This window comes from Corvus moneduloides, chromosome 3 (genome assembly GCF_009650955.1).
Source record: "Corvus moneduloides isolate bCorMon1 chromosome 3, bCorMon1.pri, whole genome shotgun sequence".
In the NCBI taxonomy this organism is placed as follows: Eukaryota; Metazoa; Chordata; class Aves; order Passeriformes; family Corvidae; genus Corvus; species Corvus moneduloides.
This window is the reverse complement of record NC_045478.1, coordinates 29,383,680-29,395,698: the sequence shown is the minus strand read 5'-3', so window position 1 is coordinate 29,395,698 and position 12,019 is coordinate 29,383,680. Positions and strand designations below refer to the sequence as shown.

At 36.2% G+C, this 12,019-nt stretch overlaps 1 protein-coding gene across 3 annotated transcripts in view; it reads left to right on the top strand.

Annotated features, from left to right (window-relative positions):
- Window positions 1-12,019, top strand: part of EYS (eyes shut homolog) — an 855,823-nt gene that overhangs the window by 425,375 nt on the left and 418,429 nt on the right. For all 3 annotated transcript variants that reach the window (XM_032104713.1, XM_032104714.1, XM_032104715.1), the window contains 2 exons: window positions 1,525-1,696; window positions 2,219-2,297. In XM_032104713.1, the coding sequence (XP_031960604.1) occupies window positions 1,525-1,696; window positions 2,219-2,297 (251 nt within the window). The remainder of the gene's footprint in view (window positions 1-1,524; window positions 1,697-2,218; window positions 2,298-12,019) is intronic.

Genomic DNA, 12,019 nt, shown 5'->3' with positions numbered 1-12,019 from the left:
AATTTTAACATCTGAATGTAAATTATTTTCTATAAGAACTATCTAAAATATTTTGAGTTTGTGCATTTTGGCAAGAACACGTGAGCTCCTAATATTGAAAAAGTTATTTTCTTTGTTAGAACTAATACCTAAAAAACCCCTTTTTTAAGTTGTTTTTTTAAATGTAATTAATTTTCCTGTGACACATGTATTCATTTTCATCTTTAAACCTATTGTGCCATAATTACTATAATGATTGTAGTTTTTATTCACAGAAAATCTCAGAAATTCTTTCTAGGGTGAGAATGACAAAATGGACTTTTACCCTCTAGAGATGTCTGAAACTTTTAGCACTGACAAGAGCAAAGGTTCATTTTTCCTATTAATACTGCTAATGCTTTCTTAGTACGGGAAAAATATGGAGATACCATCACAAGGCATTCCTGTTCTTTCCAACAGAGTTAGCCTTGGCAGAATCTAATCCTAATTATATCTCATGATACATGTCTTTTGAATACACTAGGCACAAAGTTGGAAAGGAAATATAATTTTAAGTTTCTCAGCAGATTATGTTGTAATGAAAGCATATGTGAATATGTAATAATTGTCAATGATTACTTTAACTCATTCCAGAGTGTTCTCTTTTAAATTGTCCCAAACCAAGACCCTGGAGATGGCTGAACATCTGCCTGCCCATTGGAAGCAGCAAATAAATTCCTTGTTTTGCTTTGCTTATATGTGTGGCTTTAGATTTACCTATTAAACTGTCATCTCGATCAACAAGTTTTCTCACATTTACCTTTTGTTTCTTCCCCCCATCCTACTGTGGGCACAAGCAGCTGGCTGTGTGGTGCATAGCTGCCTCCCAGGCAGTGGGCAGGCCTACAAAGAGACCTATGCACATGTTGTTTGTCAATTAGTATTTTGTAAAATACTAATATTATTTTAAGATAGTTAGATGGAAGTTGTGGCACGCACAAGCATAAAAGTGCACCACCATATCATTCCTAGTGAATGTCTTGAAAAAACAATATGAAAGAGTTTTATTTAGAGTTTTTTAGAACGAGTTTTTTTAGTCTTGCATCATTTATCAAAAGCCCCTGCATTTCAATTTCATTTTGAGAAAATAAGTATTATAGTTAGACCACCACCAAGACATACCATTTTAGTTCTGTATTCCTCCTATAGGAAACCTGTGCTATTCAACTTCCTGCTAACTGTGTAACAAATTTAATCTTGAAATTTCAATTTCTCCATTGCTTGCAGGACGGTATTTAAAGCCTTCTTGCCTTGCCACAATTACAGATGTCATCATTTTATATTTGTCATTTATCATCATATATTTTTCAATATAACCATCCTTTTTGACATTTACACCTTAGCTAATTCCAGCTGGATATTCTTTATTGATGAATATCATGAACTATATGAACAATCTATGTAAATAAAAGCAATTATTTGGAAATATTAATATTAATAAATATACTGTTAGTTGGTTTGAGTTTAGAATTTAAAGCTTAGTTGCATTTCTGGATTTTCAAACAGGTGATAGGTGTGAAGAAAATATAGATGAATGTATGTCTTCTCCTTGCCTCAACAATGGAAGTTGCATTGATGGCATCAGTTCCTACAAGTGTCACTGTAAGAGAGGTTTCATCGGAAAAAACTGCGAGATAAATGCTAATGAATGCTTGCCAAATCCTTGTCTTCATGGAAGGTGCCTATTTTTATTTAACTATTGTTATCTCCATGATAATATACCTAACTAGCAATATTTAGCACTTAATGATATGGGAAGTTTGATGAAAATGCTTTTAATTACGTTATTCCATAAAGTAAGAGTACAAGCACACCTAAAGATGACAGATGTTTCCTGCTTAAGCTAATGTAGTACAGTTACATTATCTCAATTTCTCTTTCATTTTTGTTCATTACTGTAACTAGCATTCAGTAAGTGTGGATTAATTAGTGTTTAATATACTTAAAAGCAAATCTTTAGCTGTTACATGCCAACAAGTTGAAATTGGAAGACGTCTTCCAATGCAACAATCAGAGTCCTTACAAAATGCCTCAGCACCCATAGTATACACATTTGAAATCCATTACAAAACTATTGAAAAGTACCGTGGATTACAAAAGGTTACATCAGACCACTATTTTGAAATGCATGAAATGATACTACTAGTGCTGAATCTGGAATTGCAGAGCTTCATCTGAATAACACTGTTTTGTATTTCAGATGTGTAGATCTCATTGATGGGTATCAATGCTCTTGTGAACCAGGATGGACCAGCTCAAGATGTGAGATAAATATTAATGTATGTTTTCAAAATGTTTTTTTTAATTATAGGGGAAAGGATAATAGGTCACTTGAAACTCATCTTTATTTAGTTAACCTCTGAAGTAAGTATATTGGAAATGCATGACAGAAATTGTTGTTTAAAATCCATTTTGAAAAGTGTATTATTTTTTTGCTTACATGACACTCCATTAGAAAAGACCATTAACAAAATGTCTAAAAAAGTTTAAAGGTGAAGGGTGAATGATAAATCTGAAAAGCCACAGCAAGCTAAGCCAACATTACTTGAAAATCATTTCTCCCTCCATTCAGGATGAATAGTATAATTACCTAATTTGCATGTTTGAGTCTCATTTGCTGTAGCTTAGCTGCATATTTGAATAGTAAACCTCAAGTTGCAATGTTCTACACTGAAAGTTGCCTTGACTTGTCTAAAATTTCAAAATCCAGGCAATGGTAGATTTCTATGATACAAAACCATTGGGTACTAAATACACAGCCCTCTCTCTCCTCTGAAGTTCATTAATAGTTTTATGCTCTCATGAGGAACGGCTGTGGACAAGAAGGCATCCATATATGCAAGTCTGTGCTGTGCAGATTCCCATGGTCAGCAAACCAATTTGGAGAAAGTGACTACATCTGGCAGAACAATGAACAGAGCTTATGATATTGACTACACTTTGCAGAAAGTATTGAATTGATTTAGACTTTTTTAGGTTTTCTGCCAAACAGAGTTTAATCTGATCTTGGGATACGATCCTTTTAAATGCATTTGGTCTCATGAGAAAGTCTGGCATGAACCTTCCTTCAGGCTATCTGCTTCTAATATTGTGCTACTGAATTGTCAAAAAACATTCCAAAATGTTATAGAAACTTCTTTTTGACTTATGTACGAATGCAGGGACTTTTCATAATTTTTTTATTTACAGCTTAAGGTACTACATAACTAAAAATGTCTCATGTTACATAAAGGAAGTATAGTCCATAATTTTTCTGTTGAAAATCCGTGAAAGTCTCACACAAGGAGTAAATCTAGCTGGAATATTAGGTTCCAACTTCCTTTACAGAATGAAAAAGTCAGAAAATAAGTAATCCAGCTCTACAAAGTACAAAGATATGATATTGCAAATCTGTATGATTATCAGATGTTGCCAATGCTAATACAGAATACCCTTGGGTAATATTTTCTCTAGAAACATCCATGATTTACACTTTTCTCCATTTGAAGAGAACGAGAGATTAAATGACCTGTAGACAACATCATAAAATTATATTCAAAAGATAATCATATTTCATAGTGAGGTGTTTGAAAATGCATAGATTAGAAATTCATAGGAAGAAACAATATACATATACCTTTGACAGATTACTGTCAGAGTAACAGCTTCATTTTTTGATAGTCATTCTATTTGCATGCAATGTGATTCCCAGATTACACTATGCTGCAAGGGTCATATTTTACAGGTTCTATCATTGCATTCATCCTGTTCAGACATAGATCATGCCTATGCAACTCTTATAGTGGTCAGCTAGGCTTTCTGACTATGTAGGGGTATGCACATCACAATAATCATGGTAGGCTTATGCTCTGTAATTGTTTTTTTCTAAATTAGCTTCAGCCACTTCCTTTGTTTTAAAAAATAGTCATGATGTAATCCAGATAATTCACTTGTAGGTACATTTCTTTGTATTAAGGGATATGCAATTTCATTTGGTGTAGGAGCCAAGATTTTGTTCTAGAAGGAGGTCGGCAGGAGTGGCCTCCATGAGAATAGGTCAGGGGCTGCTCCATGCTGGGATCAACACATTTGAGTCAAATCCAGCCAACCATCTGTGGGGGAGAATTGAGTCTCTCACTCAAGATGATGGCACCTTTGTAGAAATGTATTTGAGAAAGAGTACAAAACACTGCTCAGCAGAGTGAGGAGGAAAGAAGTGTGAGAAACAACCAGGCAGTATCCAAGGTCATTGAAGAAGGAGAGGGAAGAGGAGCTCAAGGTGCTGCAGCAGGGATTGTAGGAGCTGTAGCCCCTGAAGAGAATTATGGTGGAGTAGGTATTTGCCAGTAGTCCATGGAGAGAACCATGCCAGAGCAGACATCTGCACTGCATCCCACAGAAGACCCCATGCTGCAACATGTGGTTATGTCCTGAAAGTGCTACAGCCCATGGAGTGCCCAGACAGCAGCAGGCTGTAGGCAGGAACTGTGACACATGGAGAGGAGCCCATGCAGGAGCAGTTTCACCCTGAAGCACATAAAGAGGACCCACACTGAAGCAGGGGAAAAGTGGGAGAAGGAAGGAGCAGCAGAGAGGAGCTGATGTAAAGTACGATCCCTCTCTCCCACCCTGTCTGCACTTCTCAGGGTGAAAGGAGGACGTAGAAAACTTCAAAATAGAGGAGTGAAGTTGAACTTGGGAAGAAGTGCAGTGTGGACTTATGTTTTTTTTTCTGATTCTCGCTGGCCCAAAATCTATTTCTAATTCCAAGAACTTATACTATTATTTTACGCATGTCAAGTCTGTTTTGCCTGTTGCAGCAAATGGTAAGTGATCTCTCTGTCCTTATCAATCTAGGAGCTTCGTCATCTAATTTTCTTTCCGTGTCATGTAGGAGGAGGGAGAGTGAGAGAATAGCTGGGTAGTCATTGCAAGGTCAGCAACTAAGATGATTCAAATAACCAGTTTAAAAATAAAATATATTCATGTGTGTTTCCCTAGGCATACTTAGATAATTTTTCTTTACTTTTTTACCCTTGATTTTTTCATCCTCACCTATGTTGCTATAGAGTTTTCAAGAAAATACACTTCAAAACTTTCTCTGGTTGTCTAATACTTTTAGGTACAAAATAAGCACTTTATATCTTTATAGCCTATAACTTTTGCATATCTATTATGGAGTGCGTATATTGGAACTTCCCTATCTACTACAGTTTTCATTGCATTTTCATTTATGGAATTCACTCAAAAAAGAGTAACAGTAAAAATATATGCATTATATGAATCAATTTCAACGCACATGATTCTCTTTGACATCTGCATATTTTTGAAATGGTAAAATAATGTACATAATGGAAAATTGATCTTTTCTCTCTGACAAACATGGATTAATACTATGTGCAGTAAAAGCAATTGTGGTTAGTAATAGACATTACTACTTACTCTTTTTGGCTTCTTTTTCTTTGCTATGGCAGATAAAACATGATTGACAGATGTGCTTCTTCATGCTCAGTTAACACTGTCTCATCCTGTCAAAAAGGAAGCAAAAAACATTTTGAGTCTTTACACAGGAGAATATTCAGCTTGTTGGTGCTTCATCTTGTATCAGATAGAAAGCTGTATCTGATAGAAAGCTGATCTGATAGATCAGACTACATGCTAGGGTTGTTTTTTTTTTTATCTGGTTTTACTGATCTTTTCTCTCTGTTTTCATAAAAGATAGAAACAAGTGGTAAATCAGGAAAATCAACTAATTTTCTGCACAAAGGCACCACAGTTTATGCACATGCAGAGGCTACTTCAAGCAAATATTTATTCATCAAGACTAGCCAGATTGCACAAAATACACGGGTATGGCAAACATCGGCGGATGTACAAAGACCCTCAGATAAGGTGGATGCTCTTCATGCCTCTCTGAGACTTTTTCACACTCCTGAGTATTTTTACCTATTGCTAACTAGTTTTAAAAGCATTGGGTAAATTTCCTGAAAGAAACTAAACTCATGTTAACTTCCAAAAATAATGTGGTTTATGTACAAGATGCAGATAGGTAAATCTAAGAGGAGGAGGAGAGGGAGATATCCACCTTATTCTGCAAAGCACAGTATCTGTAGTTACAGACCCATGGGACAATTTCAGTGTGTGTAACATTTCAGAGACCTCCTGGGCATGAGACAGGAAGTTTGTTTTAAGTCAGAGTGACTGAATTAGAGTCTTTTAAATAGAAAGTAATAGGAAAAATAGATAATATAAACTGGAGAATTAAAAAAATGGATGAGACCTACAAGAATGTTGAAGAAGAATTTCACCCCCAAAGTGCTAAGTCCTCTGAGGACATTCAACTGACAGGCATGTTTCTAATCTCTTGTATGAGAAAATCCTATCAACTGATATCATAGTATGTATACTAAACAACAGAGTATATCCTAAACCCCAGGAACATTAAATTATTTTACTTAGTTTCAGGAAAATAAACTATATAAAAGTGAGGCCCACAAGCATATTAATGGCTATTGAACAAATAATGTTAAAAGCTCAGGTAAAATGTGTGCTACAGCTGAAGAACACAAAGAGGTTCAAAGCCCCTGAGTGGCTTAAGGCAGAAACTTAAGGCTGTCACAAGGAAAAAATGGCATTTTAACAAATGGAGAGTTTGCCTACATGGAAATAATAAAAAAAAATTTTAGAACATATTAATTCAAATGCTGTCAGGAACTCCAAAAACCTAAAACAAAAATTGGAAAGCGTCTTGGTAAAGGGCACTCTAAATTATAAAAATTTCTTCACATCTATCAAAGTCTGGATGTAGGGAATTGGTGGGATTGCTTGATGGAGAAAGTGTAAATGTGTACTCAAACAGGGTTTGAGAGAAGCTTAGTGAATTCTTTGCATTTGACAATTGCCAGGAGGACCTCACGAAACAAAGAGGGAAAAGGTGGCAGATAAGCTTCAGTGTAAAGTGACATTCTAGGGAGAAATAGCCTCATACAACTGAATTCAACTGTCAGTTACAATTCAGGAAAGAAGATTTGGAACGACCATTGACAGTTCTCTGAAGTCATTGTGTCAATCTACAGCCACAGCAAAGCATAGCAAAAAAACCTGCTGGGCATGTGTCACGATCCGCTAATGCAAGCAGGGGTCGTGATGGTTCGTTTATCGATCTCAGAGTGTAAAAGTACACAAGAGATTTAGGTTTTAATCAAAACAGTGCACCTTTATTAAGTGCCCACAACACAGTAATGCGATAGAGGAGAGTAAGAGAGAGAGAGAGAGAAAAACAAAGTAGAGAGGGGGAAAAAGAGGGGCAATAGATACCAACGGATGAGACGAAGTCCTCGTGGTCTTCCGCCAATAGATTTGTCTTCTTTCCGTGAGGAGATCTCGGACTCGGTTATTTCAGAAGGTCCCTTTATAGTCCTTTTCAGAAGCGAGGGGCAACTGGCCAAGAGGTTGGGAAATCTACAGCCATTGTTATGGGGTCCGTTGCTTTGGGAAACAGGTACAGGACAGATGTACAAGACAGGTGTACCGGAGAGGTGTACAGGACAGGTCGTTCCTTTCCGCTTCAGCGCAGTCCTTCCCGCCTGGGCAGCAAGAACGGCACAGTCCATTGTGACCTGCACTAATTTTCCTCAGGAATGCGTACCAGTTCCCAGTGGGCACACCCGCAGGCAACACTTGGCAGACATCCCACCTCAGCCAGGCCAGGACTCCTGTGTTCAGTCTCTGTCCTTGGCGATGATCGTGAGGCAGATGAGGGATCTTCGGACCGTCTCTTACAGCATGATCAGGAAGAGTATGAGGAACCAGACAGAGGACATGATTTCCCTGCTACATAACCGAGGTGGGCTCATACATTGGTTACTGCGCATGGTTCTGTACCCTGCACCTTAAGGAACACAGGTAGAGTTAGTGAAGCTACAGAGAATAACAAATACTATGTGAATTGAAAAGTTGACATATAAGGAGATCTAAAGGGCTGAAACTCTTCCCTTTAAAGATGGGAAAGCTGAAGGGAATGTAATCAAGATTTAGAAGACTACTGCACTGGAAGATAAATGGAAAATCTCTTCTGCAAATTCTGTAATGAAATAATCTGTGGAGACATAAAAAAATAAACAGAGAAATATTTGGAAGAAAACAAACTACTTCCTTTCAGAGGAAGCAGAGAACCCCTAGAACTTGCTGCCCCAAAAGGCTGGAGAGTCAGGTCATCTCTTAGTAGGTTCAGAAAAATTAGGCACATCACAGACAACAGGTCTATAAGTGAATGATAAATAAACCAGTCAGGGAAATATACTTTATCATGTCTGATTAGACAGTTCTGCTTGCTGAAGAGAGGATGCATGGGACATAGATTTTGCTAAAGTGGGTTTCCCTCCACCACTACTGTAGACAGAATACTGGACCAGATGGAGCACTGGTCTAATCCAGTATGTTCCTGCTTTGTATTATTGTCTCAAAATTAGGTTTATTTTTATTATTTTTTCTCTTCTCCTTGTGTTTGGAATCCAAAATTTCAAGGTGAAATATTCTTATCATTTTGAACTCCTTTTGAATTGAAATATGTTGGATAAATCCAACATTCTGAAGTACAGACACAAGTTTTCCTAGTTCATTCCTCAAGATGTTGTATATATATTTAATCTACCAAAACAAAAAGTTTGAGAAAGTTAATAATTTAAAAAAAAAAGTATTCACTATTATATTAACCGCAAAAAATAGCACAATAATTTTACTCATTAGAAAAATACACTTTATAGTTTTTTTAAACATCAAATAGAAATACATCTGGAGCATTCATCTCATACTTTTATATGTGATCAACACTATCAAGATTTAACCCAAAGTATACACACTGTAAAATTAGATTATTTTTTCAAAATCTGGATTCAGTATTCATTAAAACAATATGCATACTATCTTCTGTATGTAAAAAACCTTGCTTTAAAATCTGAATTAGCTTCTAAAGCATTCATCTACAGCCTTTTTTACTTTCTGCCTGCTTTATTTTTTATTTCACTCCAAACCCTTAGCCACATGGCTCTTGCTTATCAAAAAAAAAATCAATTTTGACCTGAAAATAATGTTGTCCTATCATTAAATGAATGCAAGCATGCCTCTTGAAAGCATCTTTCTTTTGTGGTGTAATATATATCTTTAAATTCCTTTCTTATCCCTTTCTTTCGTCCCCTTGCCCCCCATCCCAATAGTGGATTTGCATGAGTTATCTTAAGAATCATTCCACTTTATAACTACCTTTTTGATATGAAGCAAAACGTCACTTAAATAAAAATAAGTCTACATTTACTTTTTTTTTTTGCCTTGAATCTCCTTCATAGAAATAGATTTTAAAGTGTAGTTAGAAATAACTTTGGATTTCTAATCAGCATTTCCAAGGAGGACTAATGGAAAATAAGTCCTTCCTGCCAGAAAAGAAAAAAAAAATCCTAACTTCCAAAATGTACTTCTAGATTTTGTTTTAAGAAAGAGTGTTGAACATTATTTGGAAAAATAGTGGATTTTCACTATTTTTTATTAGTTTGCCAAAATGTGTTCCCTTACAATTATTTCAAGCTATGGATTCTGAATTTGGAGATAATATAATGAGATATGTAGAAGGTTGGGCTTTCTTAGACAGACCAACCTCACTTCCAAAGACAGATGTCAGTATGGACCTGCAGATTTGGATATGGAAGTAGAATGCCTTGAGCAAAGTGCCTTTCTAGGTCAGTTGTTAAGAGTCCAGATTTCAGAACAATTCCATGCCAGCAGAAGCAGTGAACTGTGCCATGCCAGGTGGACCCTCTTAAGGGACAGTCATTTTCTTCCTAGAAAAAACAAGATTTACTGCACCATGACATTCAAGGAACAGGAAATACAGAGAAGAATAAATTATTGTGCTCTAATAAATGTAGTGGGTCTTGTATGACATTGTTTGAACTAAGGATTTTTAAAAAAATCTACCCTTAGAAGACCTGCATAACTAGAAATCTCAATATTCTTTCATTTTTTTGCCTTGATTTTTAAATTGCTTTGCTATGCTAGGAAAATCAATAAGGACTTATATTTACTGTAAAAATAGTTAGTAAAAATAACGCCAGAAAATCGCCATTCTGTTCTCCTGTCAGAAGTCTGTATATTCCATTTACTTACACCTCCATGGAAATGAATACTTGTATTTAAATTTTATTTGCCTAGAGCATATGTTTTAGAGATGCCTTGAGCCTTTATTTGAAAATATAAGGAGGTTTTACAGTGACTGACTCTCAGCAGTCAAGTTGAACCTTATCTCTTGCTGGATATATCTGGATTTGGGGAATCCAGGTAGTTATTTTTGTACTGACTTTCTCTGGGAGTTAAATACTTAATTTATAATAGTTCTTGTGAAAATAACTGTGCACTATCTGTAATAATATAAAATAACTGTCCATTATCTATCTCTCTCTCTCTCAATTTTTTTGGTGATTACATAAACCTGAGAACACTCATAGAGTCATCAAGAATTCTGGGACTTCTTATAGCAAAGAACTCACACTGATTATTGCTTTTAATAGCTAGAAACAGATCTTTACTCCATAAATTTTTCTAATAATTTTTAACCTGTATATATTGTTTTTAGCAATATCATGTGAAAATTATATATACGATGTAATAATGTTTATGAAAAAAATCCTATCCTAAAAATTCTGTTAAGTCTTATTTTTCTTAGATTTAACTTACTGTGAAGTATTTTAGATAGTACTTAAATAGTCTACATTTTTTGACACCCTTTGTAGTAAACAGATTCCAGAACTTGGCACAATATCTCAGTTTCCACTAACCATAAAAAGAGAAATAATCACCTGTCTTAGTAAGTTATAGTGTTAAGTCATAGTTCCCCTCTCTGAAGATTTAAGGGTAGAATTAGCAATTTTTTCCATAGCATTCCAACAGGAGTTCATGCTGATAGTTTGTCCATTATAATTTTTAAATCTTTTCCAAGGTCATTACTTGTTAACAACACATAAACTCAAAGGATTCCTTGTTAGGTCAAAATGGAGAAAGCTCATGCTGCACAGAAAAAAAATACCAAACTCAGAATAACAAATGCATACTGAAAGGGACCCCTCCTGCTTTACTCCTACGAGGTCAGATGAGAAAATTCAAAAGATACTTGAATGAGTATAAAGTGTGTCAGACTCATGAAGAGTTGCTAAAAACTCTATGCAAGTAATTACAATTATTTAACTTCTATTTTGTTGAATCATTTCCTTACGTTGGAGCTTATTAAAGCCATCCATGCTTTTAAAGATGAGCTGGGAAGGGGAGCAATGGTAGGCTGTAAAGTGTGAGTAGTGGGCATCTCTAAAAAATGTGAGGAAGGTTGAGGAATAAGCAGAGCACCCCAACTGAAGTCAATAAGGGTGGAGTTTTTTTGGGTTTGTTTGGTGACAGTGGAAGGAACAAACCCCTTCAGAACAAGAAAAAGATGAGAAGATGAGGCCTTAGGAGCTGCTTTTCTGTTGTGGTTTCCTTGGCTGTGGGTGGCTGTAGCCCTGGTTTGACTGAAGCTGCCCTTGAACAGAACAAACAAAACAGAAAGGGAAAAAGAAAAAGGGGCAATGATGGCCACAGGAAAGCTAGGCATTATAGCTCTGTTTGGACAAGTTACTTGCTCTAATAGGACAGAAAAGAAAGTTTTACAGCCTATGAATACCCAGGTATGATGAGTTCCCTTTGTCTGGCTGCCAGACATCCACACAGCCACTCCAGCACTCCCCCTCCTTATCAGGAGAGAGGGAGGAAATAAGAAAGGAAGCTTGTGGGTCAAGATAAGGACAGGAAGATTGGTCATGGTCACCGATTATTGTCACAAGAAAAACAGACTCAGCCTGGGGAAGATTAATTTAATTTACTGTCAATGAAAAACTAAAAGACTTTCCTTCCAACCTGCTGGAACACGTTCTTCTGCAGAGCCTCCTCTCCACAGGCTGCAGCTCCTGCCAGGAGCATGGTCAAGCATGGGCTCTCCATGGGC